This window comes from Puma concolor, chromosome C2, assembly GCF_028749965.1.
Source record: "Puma concolor isolate L17-30 chromosome C2, mPumCon1.1.hap2, whole genome shotgun sequence".
Lineage (NCBI taxonomy): Eukaryota > Metazoa > Chordata > Mammalia > Carnivora > Felidae > Puma > Puma concolor.
The window spans coordinates 151,228,545-151,254,251 of record NC_141675.1 but is presented as its reverse complement, the minus strand read 5'-3'; the positions used below and the strand labels follow the sequence as shown (position 1 = coordinate 151,254,251).

Below are 25,707 nucleotides of genomic sequence, written 5' to 3'. Positions count from 1 at the left end.
GAGGGATAAGAACAAACTGAGAGTTTTGGCAGAGGGAAAATGAATGTGGGAAATGCACAGGAAACTGCATTTTATTATGGGCGTTTTCAAACACACAGAAAAGCAGGTGCAACAGCAATGTAACCAGCACCCGGCTTCAACGAGTATCAACTCCTGGCCAATCCTGAAGACGCGGCTTTTGGAAAACCATGTCTGAGACTTGACTGGCTTAACAGTAACGTGGCTGTGGGCTTTCTCCATGGATTCAAAAGCAGGAGAGAGAGAGCCTCTGTCTTCACCTGTAACAATTATTTCTATCAGGATAAAGCACTTGTTTTTTAAGTCACTGCCTACTCTCGTTCGCCTCAGTGTCCTCTGTTTTTCAAGTCACTACCTACTCTCGTTCGCCTCAGTATTCTCAGGACTTCTTCTATCTGAGGTGGAAAAGATGTGATGCACCTCCCATGGTGGTCATCCGGGACTCACCAGCATCTGCTTCCCTTGGGCTGTGCATGTAGAATCCCATTTCTCTGCCCTTGTGACCCTAGGTGTGGCAGCATGACTTACTCTGGCCAGAGAGATGAGTAGAGTGATACGTGTCATATTGGCATAGGCTCTACGAGCCAACTCAAAGCTTGTCGGGTTCTCTTCTCTTGACTCTAAGATCATGGAAATGTGGGTTGAGCTAAAGCCCTTCCCAGCCTGGCTCCCTGAGAAATTACAGAGCAGAAACCCCTTGCAGCCCAGTGAGGCAGAACTCAACCATGCTGTAACACTCACAGAGATTAGGGATTGTTTGTTACCCCGGCATAACCCTCCTTATCCTGACTGATACACCTCTTCCCACATAAATGCAATGATGATGAACCATAACCATTCTTTCCAAAAGAAGGGGGCTGCTTGCTATTTCTTTTTCATTTGAATGTGTGACTTCATGTAATTTGAAAAAGATATAGGAAAAGGAATATAACCAAGAATGGAGACTGTAACCAGCAAAGGTGGACCTGGTTGTTCATCGTATGCCGTCCACGTTAATCCACACAAACACGGCATGCCTGAGACAGGGGCTCTGTGCTGTTGAGGGAAAGGTGCCTAGAAATATAGGATGCTGCTTGATCTGAAAATTCAGCAAGAATAAAGGAGATAAGCAGATCGTACACAGAAAACCGGGAAGCTGTTCCTCCTTCCTGGTAAGAAAAACGCCAATTAAAACTACAAGGAAATGCCATCCTTTTCACCCATCAGACTGTCAAGTTCGATCAAGGAGCACAGGTTCAGGAGCGGAGCAGGGCCAGCCAGGGATCATGAACCAAGTTCCTCACCTGGAGTCAGGATGTGGCCAAACAGAACTTGCGAGCCTGCTCTGTGGAACAGTCAGGACCTTCCACCCTGCAGATTTCCATCACCAATGACGGGACTGAAATAGTGCCTCGGTCACAGTGGCTGTGCTAACCCGCTTCCCACAGAGCCTGCCACTTAACAGGTGCTTCCACGCTGAGGCTAAGCAAACAAGACTGTAGTATCGTTAGACCGGTTTAACATGTGAGCGTGGGGGTGACAGCCTGGCATTCCAGTCCCACCATTTATTTGCTCACTGGGCAAATTCTTTAACCTCTCTGGCTATAGTTTCATCTATAAAAATGAAGATCATGGCGCTTCACAAAGTTGCAAGCATCAGGTGAGACACCACATGTAAACAGGACAGCACGCTGTCTGGCACCCGGGAAGCATATGACCTCTTACTATAAGGACAAACTGAAGGGGCACCTGGGTGGCTCAGTTGGTTGGGCATCTGACTTTGGCTCAGGTCATGATCTCACGTTTTGTGAGTTCAAGCCCCGAGTCGGGCTCTGTGCTGACAGCTCAGAGCCTGGAGCCTGCTTCGGATTCTGTCTCCTTCTCTCTCTGCCCCGCCCACGCTCACACTCTGTCTCTCTCTCTCCCCAAAATAAATAAACATTAAAAAAAAAATTAAAAAAAAATAAGGACAAACTGAAAAGGAAGCACAAGACTTAGAGATGGAGAGAAGATACACTGCATTTTAAAAGAACTGACTGATGGGCAGGGGCATCTGGGTGGCTCGGCTGGTTAAGCATCTGACTTGGTTTTGGCTCAGGTCAGTGACCTGAGTTCGAGCCCTGTTGGGCTCTGAGCTGGTAGCACGTAGCCTGTGTGGGATTCTGTCTCCCTCTCTCTCTGCCCCTCTCCAACTCACACTGTCTGTCTGTCTGTCTCTCTCTCTCTCTCTCAAAATTAATAAATAAACTTTAAAAAAATTTTAAAAGAATTGACTGATGGGGGACCTGGGTGGCTCAGTCATTAAGTGTCTGACTTTGGCTCAGGTCATAATCTCACGGTTCGTGAGTTCAAGTCCCAGATGGGGCTCTCTGCTGTCAGTGCAGAGCCCGCTTCGGATCCTCTCTCTCTCTCTCTCTCTCTCTCTGTCCCTTCCACTCCCATCTCAAAAATGAATAAACATTAAAAAACAAATTTTAAAAAGTTTCTCTAAAAAAATAATAAAAGAATGGACTGATACCCAGTTGTTTACAGATAATGCCCTTTATTGTCACAAAAGCAAACAAGGACACTAGTTAGGGGTGCTGATGAGGAAGGGTGAAAAATTATTCAAATCAGAAAAGCAAAACTCAAACCGCTCTTATGTTTGGTGGTAAGATCACTGCAGACCCAAAATATGATGAAAATCCCAAGAGACACTAAAGCGAAAAAGGAAATCTGCACAGAGGAGGTAGAGTTGGGAGAACATGAAATTTACTTTTAGGAAGACAGAGGCAAAGATAAACACCAATGCTGAAGATTAAAAGGGATAATAAAGTATTACTTCTTAAATAAGATTTGAGGCAAAATTTCTAAACATTTTGCAAGCCTTAAAACTGGAGATTAGAATCGCCTGTGAATAAGGAATCTACTCCTGAAATCATTGTTGCACTATATGCTAACTAATTTGGATGTAAATTTTAAAAAATAAAATAAAAAACTTAAAAAAAAAAAAAAGAATTGCCAGTGAAACGCTTTGTCTGTAGTGCATTTAAAGCACTTTCTGAAATACGGGATTCCCTTAGAGCACCTCCTCCCCCAGAGTGATGGACTTCATGCAGGAAAGGAGGTTGGGGGCCCTATTTAAAAACACTTTTTAAAATGTTTATTGTTTATTTTTGAGAGAGAGAGAGAGAGAGAGAGAGTGCAAGCAGGGGAGGGGCAGACAGAGAGTGGGGGACAGAGGATCTGAGGCAGGCTCTGCACTGAGAGCAGAGAGCTGGATGCGGGGCTCAAACTCACCAACTGTAAGATCGTGACCTGAGCCGAAGCTGAACGCCTAACCGACTGAGCCACGAGAAGCCCCTAAGAACACCTTCTGCGTGGGCAGGTCTAAGTAGCATCTCGCAAACATGCCTGAAGGGGAACATAACCTAACTCTTGATGCCATTAAGGAAACAGTGATCTGCTCGCCATCACCCTACCCTGTGTGCAGAAGCTGGGGGCGGTGGGGGGGAGGGGGACCAGTGAAGGAAGAGCCAGTTGCTTCTGGTCAGTGGTCACAAAGTGGTGTCCCTTTATAAGACTCCCTTTCTAAGACTTTTCCTTTATTCTCGTTGAGGGCTAATGCATGGCCATGAGGGGAACGGCTCCATGTTTTCAGGGCAAACTTAGATGAGAATGAGTCATCCAATGATTCACTCTGCCACTTTGGCTGCTAAAGATTCAGAGCTCAGGGTGGTGTTTGAGCCACCGTGTCTTTTTTCAGGAGCTCCTCTACCTGGAAGCTGTCACTTAGGCATCCCTGGACATGCGGAAGTGCTTGGCCCATGTGGCTGGCCCACTTTTAGGATCTGAAAAGCACTTCTCAGTTGGAAATTGGAGGCATTCTGCCGCATCCTCTCTGAGAGTGAGATCAAGCCAGATGCCCAGAGCTGTCACTGCTCTTGAAAAAGTGAATGTTCTATTTAGAATAGCCCTGGCCTAGGAGGTTTCAAAACGGAGTGCTGGGCACTGGCGATGGGCATGTAAAATGGCGTAATCACTGTGCACACAGCATTGTGCATGGTGGCCCCTCAAAAGATTAAACATTTGACTTGTTTACCAAACTACCATATGATCCAGTAACCCCACTGCTGGGTACACGTGCAAAAGAACTGAGAGCAACTATCAAACAGATATTTGCACACCCATGGTCACTACAGCACTGTTCACAACAGCCAAAAGGTGAAAAACACCCAAATGTCAATGAACTGATAAACCAAATGTGGTCTATACATACAGTGAATATTACTTGGCCTTAAAAAGGAAGGAAATTGTGGGGCACCTGGGTGGCTCAGCCAGGCAAGTGTCCAACTTCGGCTCAGGTCATGATCTCACAGTTCATGGGTTCGAGCCCCGCATTAAACTCTGTGCTGACAGCCTGGAGCCTGCTTTGGACTCTGTGTCTTCCTCTCTCTCTGCCCCTCCCCGACTGGCACTCTGTCTTTGTCTCTCAAAATAAATAAACGTTACATTTAAAAAAAAAAAAAAAAAAAGGAAGGAAAGAAATTCTGACATGCTACAATATGGAGGGCCCCTGAAGGCATTGCACTCAGTGAAAGAAACCAGACACAAAAGGACAAATCCTTTATGACTCCCCTTAAGTGAGGGACCTAACGCAGTCAGATCCACAGATACAGAAAGCAGCATGGGAGGGGTCGGGGGAGGGGAAGTGAGTGGAGCTAGTGTTTGTGTCTAATGGGAACAGGTTCAGGTTCGGATGGTGGTGACTGCTGTATGCCCCTGAACTGTACACTCACATAGTTGAAATGGCAAATTTTATATTACGTAGATTTTATCACCCCAAAAGAAAAAAGAAATAAATGCTGTGTTTCACCCAACCGCTCCTGCGGCTGGGCTACAAGAACCATGAACTCTCAAGCGATGTTTGCATGTTGGACAAACCACAAACTCTTTCCTTATCAGAGAACAAAGGAACTCCTTTTAATAAACCCTGAAGGGACCCAGGGACTTGGGTCCAGCTTCTCCTGAGTGTTTCCAACCCTTCAATAGCAAACTAGCCACCTTGAACTGAGTCCAGCTTCCACTGCTTGAAAACTCCTGATTTCCCTTCATCCGTTCCCAGCTGTGTAAGAGCTGCCAAGACTGGACCCCTGGTGTGGACGAGGGAGGGCCGCGCGACTCTGCCGCGTTCCTGCCAGCCTCTATGCAGACGCTTGCTTCTCCGGCGGGCAAAGCCCAGCGAGTATTTCCAGGGAAGTTTCAGAAACTGTTTGGGTTGTGTTTTTTAGGAAACCCAAAACCCAAGCAAGTTAACAGATACATTGACAAACAGATACGCATAAGTATACAGACATAGTATACAATATATGTGTTTATATTCCATCTACAACACGCATGGTAAACACGGAATAAAAATGATGTTTACTAAAAGAAAAAAAAAAGATGAGAAACATTCTTCAGCTACAGAAGAGACATCTCAGGGAAACTCATGAATCTGGAAGGAAAAAATGGCCGTGTTTTCAGAGTCACTTGGAAAAGTGCTAAACAGAAAGGAAAAGCTAGGATCAAACCAGAAATAAACCTTCCTTCCTTATTTTCCTCAAGAACTACACTATTTTAAAAACATTCCTTCAGCTATAATCAAGATACAATTATAATATTTTGGACTTCATTGTATGTGTAGGCTCAGCAGGTTGACCTGAAAATAATAAAAAAAGAACTTAAAAAACATAAGTTTGGAAAAAAAAAAAAAAAGGTTTGAACCACATCCAAGCTTCATTAATAGAGACCAGGAAGTGTCTCACTTTGCCCCACCCAAGACAACATCTGTGTCGCACTTTGTTAAACTCTGACAGTAAACTGTCAGCCTATCTGACAGTCTGACGTCTTCTAGGACTCTCAGCACAATTTAGAGACCATTCCGTGTAAGAAATGTGATTAAAAATTCCAAAAGGGTAGACCACCGACTCAAAAAAGTAACTTAATGCACTTAAACATGGTTTAAGGCAAATTGTATGTGAAGTGTATTTTATCACAATTAAGAAAATTTTAAAGGGTCATTTAACAATATGGGTAAGGGAGTGAGTTATATTTGATTTTTAAAAAGTTTCGGGGTGCCTGGGTGGCTCTGTAGGTTAAGTGTCTGACTTCAGCTCAGGTCATGATCTCACAGTTCGTGAGTTTGAGCTCCGCGTCGGGCTCTGTGCTGACAGCTCAGAGCCTGGAGCTTGCTTCGGATTCTGTGTCTCCCTCTCTCTGCCCCTCCCCTGCTTGTGCACACACGCGCTCGCTCGCGCGCTCTCTCTCTCTCTCTCTCTCTCTCTCTCAAAAATAAACATTAAGAAAAAAAAAGTTCCTAGAAGAGCTCGCCCAAACCTGCTTTTGCACGGTGATCACCCTGACTTTGGAATTCAGAATGCCAGATGCCCATCTATAAAGAAACTCAAGCAAGCCAATTTTAAAGCAGGTCTCGCGTCAAGCGAATGGTAAAATACCAGCAGGTCTTCCTTCTGGAAGTTGGTCATCTCGAAAAGGATGTTCATTTCATGCTATGAGAACGAAGCCGAACAGTGAGTAAGGCTGGCCAGGTAGCACGAGCTTGAACACTCACTAAATACTTGGCCAAGGGACACCCGCGATGCCCTTCAGACAGAAGGAAAACAGAACAGACACTGAGTAATAACAAAGTGGCCAGGACTCCCCACACTAAAGTAGGCCAAGTGCTGAAGGTGGGGATGGTGGAGAGCGTCACGCCTTACCTGACATGGCAGTGCCTCAGCCACCACGCCAGCTGGGGAGGGCTAGAGACAGGAGGAGGACAGACAGGCCCCCTAACAGCCACTACAGGATGTTGAGATTTCACAGATAACCAATGAAGTCAGCTTTTGTTTAACTGGGGGAGTGACACGGGCTCAACCCCTCTGTAAAAGAAGAGCTTCCTTCTTTAAAAAGGTCACGGGCTGCAACATGACTGTCCTGCGCGGGACGTGTCAGCTGACCGCTCAGGACCAGCCCACAGCACAGTGAACTGAGTGAGCAGTCCGCTCTCGACCAGGGTCACAGCACCCACACCCCACGACCCTGGCAGGGCACCGCGGCCTCTGGTTCACTCAACCTTCCACAGGAGGTAGAGACGCACAAGAATATGTTTCTGCTTCTAAAATTCCTTACGCTTATTTTTGTCCCTTTTGAATCAGCTCCACCTTACTGCTATAGCTGATATTAACTTATACTTTCTGAGCAAACACCATGCTGCCTACAGAGGAGCACAAGCAAAGGCTGAGCACACACAAAGGCGGGAGACGTTACAAAGCGCGGCCCGAAGGTAGAGCAGCGGGCTGTCCAGGGCCGGGCTGGGGGTGAGGAGTGGGGGGGCACATGGCAGGCCAACCCCAGCCGGAGCCACCGCTGACTACCTGATGATACCACAAGCCCTGGGCCCCTCTGTGGGGCTGTCTTGGGAATCCATTTTTCTGAGCTTAAGCGGAGCTGGCTGGGCTGTGGAGGGAATGCTGTGCTGGTCTAACTCATGACAAGGAGAGGCAGGGGCAGGGGCCCCGTGATGATGAGCACGGGCTCGGAATCAGGTGACCTGGGGCCCCATCGGGGCACCAGCCTTGCTCAGCTGCCCCGCTGGGCACAAGTTCCCTGGAGCACACAGGCCAGACTCAAAAGGAGCTGAAAGGTTCCACGTTCATGCCGTTCCCACTTCCCCAGGGCATCGGGATTAACAAGGAGTGCATTCAACAGGATCACGGGGTGCACCCCAGGCTCTCGCTTGAGAGGACTGGGGAATCTCCACACTGGGTCGGGAAACTCCTTTTAAAACACAACGTGACAGACGCATCGCTACCTCACAGAGGGCAAGCTGCGACACACGTGTTCCAGTATTGCTCTTTATTTTTCCCCTTCTGAGTTTATTACAACATCTAGATCGTAGAAGCCACTCCCTCTCACCACTAATGGCGATTTTCCCAATCTTCCACATGGAAACTTTAGACGGCTAGCTGTGACGCTTTCCAGGTTTCCAGACACATCTTACTCTTTCCCGGCTGCGGTGCAGGTCCTGAGCCCTCCCTTACACCCAGGCACCCCTGTGTGGGTGCTGCGGCCGCACTGGCTGAGCTGAAACACGGGATGCTTAACTAAGAAGCCTCAAGCAAGCCTGACCTGCATTCAGTGCCTTCACCAGTAAAAGGGGTTGAATGACACCAACTTCGGAGAATTACAGGTTTGAAAAAACAATGAGTGACAAGCAGGTAAGGGGGGGCTCACTAAAGGGAATCATTCTATTTTGGGGGCTATGAGCCAAGAGGCTCAGGGGTGATGGAAAAGGGTGGGAGGAGGTCACGGCAGCAGAGTTAGATAGTGAACCACACAAAAGGAAATGAATTAGTGAATTAGAAGGGCAAACACGCCCTTCAGAACTAAACACGGAAACATACATGATATAGACAACACAAAATACTTGAAGAATTTATAACCATAAACCAGAAGATCTAATAAAAGCCTATCGTTAAGATACTAAATGACTCAGTGTCTGGACATATGTTCTTTTCTGCTTTTCAAACGTATTTTAATCCACATACAAATGATATATTTAACAAACAAACCAAAAGCCTATCATGTGGAAACCAACTTGTTCAAGTCAGAGCCAAAAAAGCAGCAAGAGTATCTTGGAGAAAGAGTCTCATTACAAATCCCAAACACGCTTCAGTCCCAAAAGTTCTACTCATAGAACTCCATATTCTTTCAAAGTCACAGCCAGAAGAACAGAACTGGCACGCTCAAATGGGACTGAATATTATCCCCTCCTGGGCAGAGGTTTCTCTAGAGAGCTCCAGAGCAGCACTTCCTGATCCTCAATGTTGAAGCAAAATGGGTTCAGCAGGGCTGTGTGGAGTTTGGGACACATCTTCCCAGCGCTCTGGCTCTGACAGCCCACAAAAGCCTCGGGCACCAGAATGCACTGGGCTCCTGTGACCCGCGCGTGCAGCAAGGAATGTAATTCAGAGTCACAAGCCGGGGGTGAAGAAGAAGAACACACCGCCCCAACGCTGCACTGCCTGTTCAAGCTGATCCGAACCTGACCTGTGCGTCTCCTCCTCTCTGCTCTTCCTCTGCTTCCCAGTCCCTGAGACGAGCCAGCTGCATAAAAGCAGGGACAGCTGAAGAACAAGGTAGCTCTTGGTGAGGGGGAGGGAAAAGGCTGCTAACCAGGCACACAGGGACGGTGACCAAGGTGTGAAAGCCTGGCTCTTTCCAGATCCATTCAAGCCCAAAGCTGGCTCCACTCTGCAAACCCCAGCAGCTATAAAACTGCCCGGGACCCTCAGAACCAAGACGCTGAACACATGGCTGGCATAAAGCAGGCACTCAAGGAACACTGCCTCCTCAGAAACACAACGGGGCTTCTGCACTGACGGTGAAACCCGTGCAGGTGGGGAGACAGAAAATCCTCTGCAGTTTCTCTGAAAATGCCTTGATGCCAGCCAGAACCATGCCGGTGCAGATGGCGAGGGCACAGATCAGCAGGGGACATTCCGTGCCTTTTAAGGACACATAAACACCTTTACTGCTGAGAAACAAGCGTGCCTGCTTCTGCCCCCAGAGGAAACAGGCTCCCACGGGTTAAGGATGGTCCAAGGTTGCGGACTCAGTTACCAAGCTTTGGGCTGTAAAGCACAGGATATCCAAGTATACAAATCTCAATGAAGAAACGTATCACCTCACAACCTACAGCACAACCTGAAGTCTAGAGCAGTGATTCCCAAACTGGGGCAATTTTGCCCTAGGGACATGTGACCATGTCTGGAGGCAGTTTTGGCTGTTATAATGGGGTTTGGGGGTGGGATGTGGACAAAGGCCAGGATGCTGATGAACATTCTATAACGCCCAGGGCAGCACTCCCTGCCCCATCACGGAAGGTCACCAGCACCAAGGCCAAGAAACTGGTCTCGGGGAGCATATTCCTGTATTTGGCTAATGCAAAGGGCTTAGTGACATCCTAAAAGCACCTGAACCTTTTCATGCTTGTGTGCTTCTCATGGTGAGCTGACTTATCCTCAGCCTTTTCCTACTGTGGCCTCAGATGTCTGCCACATATCAGCCCTAAATTCCCCCTCAATTAAAGAGAGGAACAAAACGTCAAGTGTTGGTTCCTTTCCTGTCTCTTCATATTAGAGGAAACCCTTTCCAGAAGCCAGCTGGCCACACCTCATAGGTCAGAGAAGGTCACGTGCTCGTGTCTGAATCAATCCCTGCCCAGGGAAATGGAATTACTAGGAAGAAGTCGTAGACCAGTAGCATTGACCTCTGACGCTGGGAGATGGGAGCTGCCACGCTGCAGCACATTGTTACCTGATGCCTACACGTAGCTGGGTTCTTCCGACGAGGAGGCAGGGGGTGAGCAGCTGGGGAGACAACCAGCACGTGTGTCTCAGTCTAAGCAGCGGTGAGTTTGAACATAAACCAGGGCGCTCTGCTTTTTTAAAAATGTATTTTAAGAGAGAGAACTCAAGTATGCACGTGAGTGGGGGAGGGCAGAGAGATTGGGAGGTGGGGAGAGAATCCCAAGCAGGCTCCACGCTGTCAGCACACAGCCTGATGTGAGGCCCAATCCCACAAACTGTGAGATCATGACCTGAGCTGAAATCAAGAGTCAGGCGTTCAGCTGACTGAGCCACCCAGGCGCCCCCGGGAGCTCTGCCTCCAAGCTCAGCGCCCCTTCCTTCATTCCACAACATCTGAATTAGCGGACCTTCCAGCAGATTGATTTCCAAGGCGTACCTCTGCCACTGAGAGAACTAGTTTAAGTACAATCATCACCAAAAGCACATGAATAAGGTGTAAGGCAGAACTGTGCTGCTTTGAAAAGAGCAATTCAACACTTTACAAACTGATCAGGCAATGAAATGCCATGCTTTCTGGCCACGTAAAGATGAGAAGTCATTAAAGTTAGTAAAGAATGAATAAAGTGATGTCTGAGGAGACAGCAAACTGATGGACCTACAGCGCTGAGATAACAGTGAAACAGGAGGCACCACCATCAGAATCCACGTGCGCCAGGTGGGCGTGGGGACTGCAAGGTGCACCCGAATCGTGCTCCCTGCTTCTGTGGTAAGGCTGTGGCTGGGCCCTGGCTGCGCGGCCAGAGGGTAATTTTCTCCCTTGAAGATACAAGTGGAAGTAATGTGTGGCATTAAGGTCTATGCACGCTCCTATATTCTGATCCCCCTTCCCAGGGAACAGAATGACAGCGAACAGAGCAACTCTGCAAGCCATGTGTTAAAGATGGCAGAGTCCTGGGCTTGGGTCGCTAGAACGACCGTGGGGAAGAGAGCTGCCCATCTGGAACACCACGCTGAACCAGTACACGAGCAAGAAACTTCCATCTTACTGGTGGCTCTGGATTTTTGGACGGCTCTGTTACGGAAGCTGACATTTCTGTAACTGATATACCACAGGTGTCATCATTATTTAACATTGTTCCAGTAACTGCTACTAGCAAAATAGGAAAAAACACAAATTCAGTATTGATTGATCATATGTATGCTTGTCTAGCTAAAGAACTCAAAACAACTAGCTGAAAATAAGTGAGAGATAAATTCACTAAGATGGCCAGTTTTCAAATCCTGCAAGTTAATCACTTCCTACTTACCAACAACCAGTTAAAACACAGAGTAGGAAATAAACCCAGTCATACAGCAAAAGTACACGTATAAAATATCTAATACATTTAGGAAACAGGAAGGACTTATGCAAGAAAAATGATTAAGTTCTTAGGGACAAAAGTGAATACTCTCTCATCAATGAAGAGAATGCCTGCATCTCCACGCGGGAGAGCCAACTGTGTAAAGATGTCACCTCTTCCCCCAAATAGTCTACAATTGTTACCTAATACCAGTCAACCCCTCAAGGACTCCTTTCACTTTACGAATGACTCCGAAGTCCATCTGCAGGAAAATGACCTGGCAATGGTATAAAAATTTCGAAAGAGCAGAGGGGTTTGGTTGGTGTAGACAGAGACAGACACACTCTATAGCATGGTGGTTCAAGGGCATAGCTTTGGCACCAACACACACGGATGAGCAGAACACAGACTCATGTGTCTGAAGGCTGAGCTCCCCGCCCATTGACACAGCCCCTGCCCCCACCTTGATGGACCTTGGCAAAAACAGACATGTGGGGAGAGATGTTCCTTACAGCTTCATGTAGAATCAGGGAAAACTGGAAGCAAACCAGTCCCACACTAAAGGGCTTCCAGACTTTGTCCCCTTCCATACAACCTCCCTCTCTCTCTTCTTCTCTCCCACATACAAGACTAGAGCTATAGATGAACTGGTCAACTAGCCCTTTTTTTTTTTTTTTTGCCCCCTTATGTTATCATAAGCATTTTTCGCTCAGGTGACTGTAAGACTACTTCATCCGGATGGCTACATCCATCATCATCCTGTTGTGGCATGACTTAGACTCCTGCCACCCCCAACCCCCCCCCCCCATCGAGGGGGGCTACTTTCACTTTTTTGTCTATTACGTACAATAAAATAGTGCAGGTTCTTATGGTTATCTTTGTGTTGTGCTTCCAGAAGATCAACACAAATTTACAGCGATCGTGTACTAACTGTCTAATGAGTAGTTCTTTGGGAAATGCAAAAGCCACAAGGAGCCAGTACTGTAGTCCCACTAAAACGGCTAAATTAAGGACTGTCCGTACCAAGCACTGGCAAGAGTACGGAATATGTGGAGTTCCCGTACACTGCCGAGTGGGTGAAAAATGACACGACCAGTCTTGAAAACGATCTGGCAGGTTTTTTAAAAAAGTTAAATATATATCCACTGGAAGCGACCCAAATGTCCATTAATAGGAAAATGGGCAAATAAATGATACATACCCATGGCATCCTGCTCAGCAGTAAAAAGGAGTGAACTCTCCATCTACACAACAGCCTGGATGACTCTCAAAACAGTTCTGCCGAGCGACAGAGACCAGACCGGGGAATAAAGAATATATGCCCTTTGATTCTGTTTATATGAAATTTTAGAAAATGCAAACCAGCGTTATTGTGATAGAAAGCAGATCCGTGGTTGCCTGGAGAAGGGGGCAGAGACGGGAGGGAAGGAGAGACTGCAAAAGGGCATGAGAAAGTTTCTGGGGGTGACAAATACACCCTATTATCTTCGCGTGGGGATGGTTTCACAGGGATAGACATGTGTCAAAACTCATCAAACTATACACTTTAAGTACATCTAGTTTATCGCATGCCAACAAAGCTGTAAAAAAAAAAAAAAAAGGAAAGGAAAAAGGAAAACACCATTTGAAAAAAGATAAATAAATGGGAATGCCTGCATTTGGCTCAAATACAAGCTTGAATACAGGTATTCGTGTTCAATCAGTTGTCCTTTTTGAAAAATAGCCACATTTAATTCAATTCCTTCTGCATTAGTTTGCTTGAGTTGCTGCAACAGATACCGCAGACCAGGGGGCTCAAACAACAGAAACTTATGTCTCACAGCTCTGGACGCTGGAAGTCCCAGATCGAGGTGCTGGCTGACTGGGTTCTCCCGGTTTGTAGAGGGCACCTTCTCACTGTGTGCTCACATGGGGAAGAGCCATCTCTCGCTCTGTCCCTCTTCTCAGAAGGACACCTTCCTATTGGCTTAGGGCCCCACGCTAATGAATGACTTCATTTAACCTCAATTACCTCCTGAAGATGTGTTTTGAGATACAGTCACACTGAGGGTTAGGCCTCCAATGTACGAGTTTGGTGGGGTTGGGGGAGACATAGTTCGGTTCATAGCACTTTCCTTACAATGGCTGACAGGAAATTTCTAGTTTCATAACTTTCTTGACAGAATTTATAAAATGTGAGCAGACAACAAGCTCTTACCCTTGTCCATAAACTCAATTCTGCTAGATGAGCTTCCCCGCTCCCTCCCCAAAGATGGGTTTTTGTCATTAGATTGCTGGAGGAACAAATCACCTGCCCGAATCTGGACTATTTCTGCCCCACCAGCAGACCTCAAAGAACAGCAAAAATATCCTCTGCTCACATGCAAAACATATACACTACCCTAGCTATAAATTATCGAAAGGATAACAGCCTCCTGATTTCAGCATAGAAATCTTCTTTCCAAAGGACCATGCCAGCCTCATGCCGACACGTGTTTGAGAGGCTCACATGAGGCGGCCACCACAAGCCCAAACCAGCGACGCCCGTGCTGATCCTCAGCCCCTTCTGGAGAACCTGCGAGAGGGTGAGAAGCCACAATGCCATCTGAGCCCCATGCGTCACCTACCGAGAGGAGGAGGCCCGAACAGCAGCAGAGGACCCCGCAGCCTCTGCCTCACATTAGGATCAGGAGCTCTGCCTGACATTCTGTTAACTAGCTATGTCTCCAGGACCGAAGTTCTGGTGTCAAGACAATCAGCACGTTGCCAGAAGCCAATGGGCCTTGTGCTTACCACCCGTTCTAGTTTACCGACCCATGAAGATTCAGTACCTGCCAAAGACAGGCTTTCAACCTGGTCTCCTCCCAGAAGGCACTCAGGCCACATCTTTCCAATATGACCCTGACACCACACTTAACTGACAACTTCCACCCCCAGGGTCACAGCAGCAGAAGGTTGCTGGAAAATGACTACAATATCTGCCCCAAACTGAGGTACCACACTCTAACACGTGGGACCCCCAAAGTAAGATGACAAGAAGGAACCGGGCATCACACAGGCCCAGAGCTACAAGTCATAAACAGTGAAGGCTGAGAGGGGTTGAGGCCCTACCCCGGGTCACCGGCTAGAGGGGATCTGGAGCAGTGATTTAAACCACATCTCACTGGGGGCGCCTGGGTGGCGCAGTCGGTTGAGCGTCCGACTTCAGCCAGGTCACGATCTCGCGGTCCGTGAGTTCGAGCCCCGCGTCGGGCTCTGGGCTGATGGCTCAGAGCCTGGAGCCTGTTTCCGATTCTGTGTCTCCCTCTCTCTCTGCCCCTCCCCCGTTCATGCTCTGTCTCTCTCTGTCCCAAAAATAAATAAACGTTGAAAAAAAAAAAAAAAAAAAATTAAACCACATCTCACTGGAAGCATGAAGAGGCTGGGGAGGAGGACATAGAGAGACACGTGGGAAAGGACAATGTCCCCCGCCAAAAAGACACCCCACAACTAAGCCCTTATGAAAAAACTGGTACAGGGCTAGTGAGGTGCAGTCAGATGGGACACCAATCATTAATGTCACAGTCTGAATGTTTGTGTCCCACAGTGCGATGGTATTAGCGGGGGGTGGGGGTGGCTGTGGGAGGTGGCCCTCATGAGGTTAGTGCCCTTAGAGAAAGGACCTCACAGGGCTCTCCTGCCCCTTCCGCCAGGTGAGGAGGTGATGCAAGACCGCCACTGTGAACCAGGAAGCAGCCCACACTAGGCCCTGAATCTGCCGGTGCCCAGATTTGACTCCCAGCCTCCAGAACTGGGAAAGGCTGGCTGTTCAGAAGCCCAGTCTGGGGTTATTTCGTTATAGCAGCTCACACAGACTAAGACAGCCAGGAAGGTGGCCCAGAGTGACTCAGAAGTTCTTGGCACACATTGAATCACCATGCATATGAGAAGTGAAGTTCTTCACGACACTGTGGGGCAATAAAAAAAGATTAAGGAAGTAACACTCTACTGTTCCATAAGGGATGTGATGAAAAACCATCCGGGATGCCATCAGAAATGAGCTTTTTGAAAAAACTGATTTACATGGAAAAACAATCTGTACTTCATTGTCAGACCCTGTTACAGGCTAAATTGTATCCCCCAAAATTCATAAGTTGAAACCCTAATCTCTAATACTTCACAGTATGACTATATTTGGAGACAGGGACTTTAGAAAGATAACTACGGCAAAATGTAGTTCTAGGGAACGTCCAATATGACTGGTGTCTTTGTAAGACATCAAGACACAGACATGCACACTGGAGAGACCACATGAGATCCGAGTGAGAAGTTGGCTGCCTACAAGCCAAAGAGAGAGGCCTCAAAAGAAACCACCTCGGCCGGCACCTTGATCTTGGACTTCTAGCCTCCAGAACTACGGGAAAGTTAATTTCCGTTAAGTCACCCAGCCTGTGGGATTTTGCTATGACAGCCTTAGCTGATTAACATAAGACCTCAGACCAAAGGGGCTTTATCTGAACTAACACGATCTAACAGAGAAAAGTAGTTGACTAGGACTAGGGTAAAAATTGAGATCCAGGGGCGCTTGGGTGGCTCAGTCGGTTCAGCTCAGGTCATGATCTCACAGTCTGTGAGTTCAAGCCATGTGTCAGGGTCTGTGCTGACAGCTCAGAGCCTGGAGCCTGCTTTGGATTCTGTGTCTCCCTCCCTCTCTGCCTCTCCCCTGCTCATGCTCTGTCTCTCTCTGTCTCAAAAATAAATAAAAACATTTAAAAAAAAATTTAAAAAAAAAATCGAGATCCAGCTCAGACTCCTCGAGTTTCCAGGCAAAAGAGGTCCTGGGGCTAATCAGTTCAGTGTAGACCAGAAAGGTTCACCAGGTCTCCCATCTCCAGCCCACGTTCTTCCCCAAATAGTGCTAATTCTGAGATGCCACAGGGGGGCTGTGCTTTACCAAGGAGGTGTCATCATTAAGCGATAAGACTTGAGAAGCTGAAACATATCACAATACCCAGCACCTCCTATTTCTCGTTATTCGTGTCACCTGCTTTCTGGCCATTTTGTGAAACAAAGTGGTACCGAAAAAAAGCCACAAAAAAGGTGCTTCATTTAGGACCATCATGAAGTTTTTAAAAAAGATGTTTCGGTGATAAGATTTTCAAATGCCCAGAGTTTATTCATTTCTACTGTCCTTCATTTCAATAATCAAAGTCGTAATCCAGGCTTGGCAAGTGGTTGGGTTCATAAGAGCTCAACATGCCGCCTGTTAATTAAAATTTATCTAAAAATAATCAGTGAAAGATGATGGCCTGGCATCTCAGATAAACAATTAAGCAAAATCTACCCTATTCATGTTGATACACCTGAAAGCAATCAAAGATAAACTTTTTCTACTACATAAAAATCTCAAAATCATACTGTAAGTTTGGCAAACAAACAAACAAAAACCCTGATATACTTAGAACGCGAAGATAGTCTGACAAACCAAGACCTTTTGGGGCTCAGTTTCCTCATTTGCCAAGCCTGGAGCTAGATGAGCCTTCTGTTCTGTCTACAGTTTACGTTTTATAACCAGCAATCACCTACCTTAATTAAAAAGTATCTTGATCTAACCTTACTATTAACCTATAATATTGCTTCCATTTGCATTATGAAGATTTTTTTTTACTAATTCATCACCCATCTACTCACTGAATCTCTGTGTACACCCATGAGCTCAGGAAGCCTGACCACCACCACGGCCTTAAATCCCTTATTCACATCAACTCCTACTAAGGTTCCCTGAATACAGTTGTTGAGTCTCCCAGAAGTTAGGTAGCTGCCAACACTGATCGGGGCTTGCTCCATCCAGCACTTCCTGAACCTCCAGTAACTCTGATCTGACCACAAAAGCTGCCCACTGCCATCCCAGCAGGCTCCTGCACTCGGGCTCACTGCCCACGCATCAGCCAGAAGGATTCTTCCAGCAGGCGAGGCAGAAGTCACCTGGCTTCTCCTCCCTTGCAGAACAAAACCCCGTCATCTGCCCTGGCTATCTCTCCTCCCTCATCTCCTCTCACCTCTCTACTCCAGTCACACCCACCCCCTACTGTACCTTGGACACAGTCCCACACCCCAGATGGTCTCCCCACCAACTTGCTCACTGCATCCAGGCCTCTACTCAAATCTCAAATGTCACATTATCAGAGCACCCCACCCTCCTTCCTCACTACCCCACTTCCCTTCCCTGGTTTATTTTTCCTTAGCATTCAGCACCGGATATCACATATTTATTCATTGTCTGCCTTCTGCCAACAAAGCCTTATGAACTTTGTGTTCAATGCCATATCCCCAACACCTAGGTGTTCGGTCTATCTTGGTTCTACCACTGTATTACTTTGCTAAGGCTGCTGTAACGTAGCACTACACATTGGATGGCTTAAACAACAGAAGAGGATTGTCTCTGAGTTCTGGAGGCCAGAAGTCCTAGCTCAAGGTGTCAGCTGGCTGGTTCCTTTGGGGGCTGTGAGGGAGAATACCTCCAGACTGCTCCTCTTGCTTCTGGAAGTTTGCTGGCAATCTCCAGTGTTCCTTGCCTTATAATTGCATCAGCCAGACCTCTGCCTTCATTTTCATATGGGGTCTTCCCTCTGTGCATGTCTGTGTCTGAGTCCAAATTGCCCCCTTTTAGAAGGACTGTAGTCCGAGTACATCAGGGCCCACCCTAATCTAGTGACTTCACTTTAACTCGATTAGCTCTGTAAAGGCCAGATCTCCAAATGAGGTCACACTCTGAGATACTGGGGGTTAAGACGAGAACCTATCTTTTTTGGAGGACGCAATTCAACCCATAACCGCCACTTAGCAGCTGTACGACATGGGGCAAGTTAGTTAGCCTTCATCAATAAAATGGGTCTTAATAATTCATTGCACCTACTTCATCTGGATAATGAAGATAGTGCCCCTGACAGCAAAGAGGTTATCACTGCCCCCTTATGTGAGCCATACAGATAATGACTTGAAAAGAAGCTCAAGAGCATGGGCTTTGCAGCCAGGCAGCCAGGGTTTGAGCTCTCTGCACTTGCAGGCTCGAATACTGCAGAAGTTTCTTAATTTGAGATCAAGCATATCTCCAGATACACAGTATTATCTGCCTTGCCTGACTCCTACCCATTTTCTAGCCCCCACAGAGCAACTGGAGCCGGCTCCAGTGGGCTAAGCCGGGCTACGCTACTCACTCAACTCCCCTCCGGGGCTCCCCCACGCAGTCCCTGACTCAGTGGCCACTGTCAGACTCCAGTTTTAAAGGACCTACAAGACTGGATGCCCTCCCCACCCCTTACCTCTATAGCCTTGTGTACTACCCTTTCCCCGTCCCTCGCCTGCTTTGTGACCTCACTGGCCTCAGACACACGAGAGCCTCCACACTTAGCCAAAGGGCACTTTCTCGACGAAGCCTTCCTTAAAGACCCCATTTAATATCACAACGTGTCCTCAACACTCACCGTCCCCTCCCTTCTTTACTGTTCCCATTCCGTCATCACTATCTACCTGCCCGTATATTTTGTTTATCATCCAGCTTTCCCCTGATCCCGGTGTGGGCAGAGTCTTGGTTTTGTTCTCTGCTCTGCCCTGACACCTAGGACAGTACCAGCACGTTGCAGGGACTCCCATAGCTACCGAATGAATAGCCAATGCTTTTAAAGCTCCTCCAAAAAGGGTTCATCTGTACTCGATAACCTGCATTTTATTTATTTATTTTTTTTTAATTTTTTTTTCAACGTTTTTTATTTATTTTTGGGACAGAGAGAAACAGAGCATGAACGGGGGAGGGGCAGAGAGAGAGGGAGACACAGCATCGGAAACAGGCTCCAGGCTCCGAGCCATCAGCCCAGAGCCTGACGCGGGGCTCGAACTCACGGACCGCGAGATCGTGACCTGGCTGAAGTCGGAGGCTTAACCGACTGCGCCATCCAGGCGCCCCAACCGATAACCTGCATTTTAAAAGGTGGGTTAAGGGGCGCCTGGCTGGCTCAGTTGGAAGAGTGAATGACTCTTGATCCCAAGGTCGTGAGTTTGAGCCCCAGGTTGGGTATGGAGATCATGTAAATAAATAAACTTAAAAAAAAAATAATAAAAGGTGGGTTAAAACGATTAAACATTTTAGGAAGTTTGTCAGGCATATTGAAACAAGGCTTGTTTAACGGACTACCTTGTGGCCTGAGAACTGCACTTACCAAGTTTATTATCTTACCTAGCTCAAAGTGCATATGTTCCTGAATAAACAGAAAGACATCCTGTATTCATGGACTGAAAGACTTAATACTGTTCACATGGCAACACTCCCCAAAGTGATCTACTGAGTCCATATAATTTCTGTCAGAGTCCCACCAGGCTTGTTGGCAGAAACTGACAAGCTGATCCTAAAAGGCATATGGAATTTCAAGGAATCCAGAACAGCCAGAACAACGGTGAAAAGAACAACAAAGAGCAACAAAGTCATTTCCCCATTTCAAAGCTTACTACAAAGCCTCAGTAATCGAAATGTGCGGTGTGGGCATAAGGATAGACAGGTCAATGGAAAAGAAATGGAAGTCTAGACATAAACCCAACTTATGGCCAACTGATTTTCAACAAGGGTTCCAAGGCCCTCGGAAAGAACAGTGTCTTCAACGGATGGTGCAAGAACAACTGGATTTCCTCATGCAAAATATGCTCGGAGCCTTACCTCACACCATGCACAAAAATTAACTCAAGATGGATCAAAGATCTAAACATAAGATCTAAAACTGTAAAACTCTCAGAAGAAAATACAGGGGCAAATCTTCACGATTTGGGATTCAGCAAGTTTCTCAGATATGACATCAGAAGCACGAGCAACAGAAGAAAAAGTTGATAGCTTGGACTACATGAAACTAAAAAGTTTTTGCATAAAGGATGCCATCAAAAAGGTGAAAAGACAACATAAGAATGGGAAAAAAATATTTGCAAACCATATATCCAATAAGGGCCTAGTATCCAGAATATGTAAAGAACTCTTACACATCAACAACAAAAAGACAACCCACTTTAAAAAATGGGCAAAGATTTTGAGCAGAAATTTCTCCAAAGAAGACATACAAGGGTGACCAGCAGGCAGCTCAGTCGGTTGAGCATCCAACTCTCGGTTTCAGCTCAGGTCACAACCTCATGGTTCGTTGTTTGAGCCCCACACTGAACTCGGCACTGATGGTGTGGAGCCTGCTGGGGATTCTCTCCCTATGTCTCTTTCTCAAATAAATAAACAAATATACATATATATTTTATATGTATACAGATGGCCAATAAGCACGTGAAAAAACATCCAAATTATTGGTCATTAGAAAAATGCAAATCAGAACCACAATGAGACACCACTACGATAGCTATCATCAAAATTTTTTTAAAAATCTAAAAGTAAATGTTGGTGAAGATACAAAGAAACCGGAATGTTCAACCATTGCCAGTGGCCATGTAAACTGGTGCCACCTCAGAAAACAGTCTGGTGGTTCCTTAAGAAGTTACACATAGAATTACCACGTGACTCAGTAATTCCCCTTCTAGGTCTCTATACCCCACAGGAATGAAGACAGATGTTGAAACAAAAATTTGTCCATGAATGTTCACAGCAGCACTATCCATAAGAGCCAAAAGGCAAAAACACAAGTGTCCATCAGTAGATGAACAGACACACAAAATGTGGTCTATCCATACAAAATGTGGAATATCCATTCAGCCACAAAAGTCAATGAAGCAATGACACACGCTACAACATGAATGAACCCTGAAAACAGGCTGAGTTAAAGAAACCAGACACTGAAGGACAGTGTATGTGTGCATTTTTCATGAAATGTCCATAGACACAGAAAGTAGATTAGTGGTTGCCGGGGCCTGTGTGGGGAGGCTGGGGGGGATGGGGAAGGTTTCCTCTCGGGGTGGTATAAACCTTCTGGAATTAGATAGTGGTGATGGTTGCACAACACAGCGAATGTAGTAAAAGCCATGTAACTGTAAGCTCTAAAACGGTTAAATGACAAATTCTAGGTTATGTGAATTTTACTGCAACAAAAAATAATGGACACACCCTGTCCCAAAATAAGTATGCTATTTTTAGATTCCAGGAGAGTCAAGCACTAAACTATGGAAACATCTAGAAGAACCTGAATATGCCTAAATCCCATTCCAGCGCTTCTCTCTTTCCCCTAAAAGGGAGACCCACCTTCATGAATGACAGTGACTACTGTGTTTAGCTTGCACATTCCAGAGTCAGAGCTCTACAGCCAAAGAACTCTCCAGCTCTTATCTGCTGTTTTATTACACCTAGTTATCCCAGCAAGCACCAGCCGTGGCATTCACAAGTGATAAATATACCTTGAAAGAGATCTTGTCGTTTCCCAGCCACTACCTGTCATGACTGCCTACCTCCACTGTGCCTGACGGGCATCTATGAAGGCCGACAGCTGCTCTCTGGTAGTCGGTGCTGGACTGCTAGCTGGACTGTAATCACGGTCAGGCTGCTGGAATTTTTCACTCCCTCCCCAGACCCCTCCCGCATTCCCTGCAGAGGTCAATTCTTTCCCTTCGTTAGAGGACCCTGGCGTGTGTGACCTGGTGAGTGGAGATCTGCAGAGTAGGTATGGGTATCTCTCAAGTCCCACATGGCACTAGGGTTCCAAACTCAGGTATCCTGGCCAGGGGCCTCGGCCAGGCAGCAATGGAGCCCGGGATTGGCACCTTCAAGCCCGAATATTTTCTACCTATAGTAGAAGCACTGGGTATTACTAGGTCATCCTGCTGGGCAGGATGGGAACATGCAGTGGTCCCATCTATAGGACACAAGGTCAAACCTGCATGTGACCAGTTTTGCTCTTCCTAGACTTGGCCCTTTTCTCCTAGTCCAAACACACTCACAATCTCTGGGCAGATTTCAATATTGATGGTAACTCATGGAAGACCAAAATTTGACAATCTGCAGTAAAAATGGCCATAAAAGTAGACCGAAAAAGAAAAAGCCATAAAAATCCTAAGTAGTACCTGAAAAATAATTCATCTTTGAATAACTGATTGGACAACTTTATAGTTTATCTTGTTTAGATGTAAATATAGTTGAGAAAGAGACTGTTCAGCTATTCCATTGACTACATCCACGGTATAATTCTATGATCAGGAAAAAAAAAAAAAAAGGTGGTAAGTATACTGACCAGGATAACAGCAGGTAACTGGGTGACAGAATTATGGGTAGTTTTTTTTTTTTAATATGAAATTTATTGTCAAATTGGTTTCCATACAACACCCAGTGCTCATCCTAAAAGGTGCCTTCCTCAATACCCATCACCCACCCTCCCCTCCCTCCCACCCCCCATCAACCCTCAGTTTGTTCTCAGTTTTTAAGAGTCTCTTATGCTTTGGCTCCCTCCCTCTCTAACATGGGTAGTTTTTCTTATCAGTATTTCCTAATTGTTATAATCAACATGTTGTGTAACAACAACAACAAAAGATAATTCCCTGCCTGGCCTAGTCAGTAGAACAGGCAACTCTTGATCTCTGGGTCTTGAGTTCAAGCCCCACATTGAGTGTAGAGCTTACTTAAATAAATAAAAGTTAAAAAAAAAAAAAGATCTTTTTTTAAAAAAGGTAATTTCTTGAAATAATAAAAAGACAGTGGTGTCCCCCCCCATGCAATCCACTCTCCACCCCACCTACCTTGTTGAGCTTGCCCAGTGAAGATATGAGATCCGCCCATTCACTTGAGGACTCAAAATTTCTTAAAGCCTTTTCAATCACTGAAGAGTAATTTCTGTATCTGTAATCATTTAAGAGTTCCTGCTCTTCTGGATCCATCTTACATTCTCACAGTGGAGAAAGGATCTAAAAGTGAATTAAGAAATAAATGAGGGAGCTACCCAAGGACACAAAGCGTTCCCAGCCCAGAGCTACAGAGGACACGCGTCCACAAACACTACTGTGCACAAACGTACTCAGCAATCCAATTCAAATATTTAGCAAGGCTTCTGGGCCAGGCACTGTGGTAGATAAAAGATAAACAGTTCCGGCCCTCTTGGATTCTGGAGACAAATGGACGGAGCAGAAAAGAAGCAAAAATGCTAGGATTCCTGAGTTGACAAAATTAATTCTAGGAGTGAAACTGACAAAGCGGCAAACCAATCTTGTTGCCCACTGGTAATTCTGAACGCAGGCGGCCCTTCCCACTGAAGGGCATTTATAAAGGCTAAGGAAAAGCAGGTCAATGGTATTACCCAGAACAACCTCTTTAGTGATCTAGTCCTTTTCGACTAGACTATGTTAGAGGATTGGAAATATTCTAGAGGAAGATCTGATGGAAAAAACAAGAAAAGTTTAAACAATAAGGGTGTAAGAATGCAGTATGTGACCCCAGTGTTGCCAGAAATCCACCATGTGCCTGTTTGGTCACTGAGCTCCAATTACCCACCCATCTCCCCAACCAGGCACTGCCCTGACAGCTTCATGCCTCAGTGTGAAGAGTCTGGACGCAGGGTGGTGACACCAGGGCCCAAGCAATCACCATTTTATTCTCCTTGCCTTTGTATATTCTTTGACGGATTCTTTTATTTTTCCCTGTGGCTAGATGCATTCATTATGTATGAACCACTGCAGCTGGTGTAAAGCCTGAGACCTTTATGGTCTAATCCCAGCTCCAATGGCAACCATTTCCTCTTCTTTTTATCCTCAGTGCGACAAAAGGAAACAAAAAATAACACAGAATACTGCACTGATTTGACTTTGTGGAAATGTCTGTCATTTAAACATTATAATGTATGCGTGCTTAGGTCAAGTTTTGCTTTTTTTTTTCCTTCATTAAAAAAAATCTGTAGGTCAACCTATCAGTTTATTCAAATAAATAACAACTCTGATATTATGCCAGGGGTGCCTGTGTTTGGCATCCAACTTCGGCACAGGTCACGATCTCCCAGTTTGTGAGTTCAAGCCCCGCACTGGGCTCACTGCTGTTAGGGCAGAGCCCGCTTCAGATCTTCTCTCTCCCTCTCTCTCTCTCTCTAAAATAAACCTTAAAAAAAAAAAAAAAAAGCTATTCCACAAGATATGGAAATGTTGAAAGTCACCAAGTTCCTTACTTCGACATTTTTCTCAAAAAGGCTGCCTTAAGGCTCTGATTTGCCCTCCTTCTTTAGCCTTCATCTGATTAAGATCTATGTAAAGTATGGCAGGCATCTACCCTAAAATTCCTTGTCCCCTTTTCCATACTAAGGGAACGCTAAGTTTGCTCGGAGCAGTGCTAACAGTTCCCCGCCTCCCTTGCAGCTAGGTGGCCATTAATAGTTCTAGGCAATGAACGGTCAGTAGAAGCTGGTGGTGGGGCCATCAGGAAGGCGGTTTGAAAGGAGGTAGACTCTTCTGGCATGGGCCTCCTGCCCTTCACTCTTGCCCTTCTTTCTGCCTGGACAAAGGTTTAATGTTGGAGGTGAAGCCACGTGTGGCAACCAAGAAGAAACCACCATCCACAGTGTGCAACTTTTGTGGGTAAGTGGAAAGACACAGCAGCTGAGGCCAGAGATGGCTTTAAGAAGGCATCACGTCAAGCCTGGACACTCTGCCTCTGGACTTGATGTTTTCTGCACAAAAGAGATAATGTAAGCCACCGTTTAATCACATTTTGTGATACAACCAAACACGATCAAGCCTGATTGATATATGAGGCTGACAGTCACTAGTACGTAGTCTGAAAAGAGAATAAAATGTAGAGCACTGTGATGTAATTAAATATACTGAAAATGCCATAGTGAGTTCGCTAACAAAGTCGCATGTAGTCAGTCGAAATGGCAAAACCACAGATGAAAGAAACTGAACTGTAGGGGAGCCTGGGTGGCTCAGTCAGTTAAGAATCTTACTCTTGGTTTCAGCTCAGGCCATGATCTCACAGCTTATGGGTTCGATTACTACGTCGATGCTGACAATGTGGAGCCTGCTTGGGATTCTCTCTCTATGCCTCCCACCTGCCCACCCCCAGCGTCTATCTTGCTCTCAAATAAATAACCAGGAAGGAAGGAAGGAAGGAAGGAAGGAAGGAAGGAAGGAAGGAA

At 46.2% G+C, this 25,707-nt stretch overlaps 1 protein-coding gene across 3 annotated transcripts in view; it reads right to left on the bottom strand.

Annotated features, from left to right (window-relative positions):
• The window catches only part of DOP1B (DOP1 leucine zipper like protein B), a 97,291-nt gene extending 73,777 nt beyond the window's left edge, over positions 1–23,514 (bottom strand). For 2 of the 3 annotated variants that reach the window (XM_086675941.1, XM_086675942.1), the window contains exon 1: positions 23,330–23,513. In XM_086675941.1, coding sequence (XP_086532067.1) covers positions 23,330–23,467 — 138 coding nt within the window. In that variant the 5' untranslated portion in view covers positions 23,468–23,513. Of the gene's footprint in view, positions 1–23,329 lie in introns of all 3 variants that reach the window. The other variant, XR_015240439.1, reaches the window with a different exon arrangement.
• Between the last annotated feature and the right edge of the window lie 2,193 nt (positions 23,515–25,707).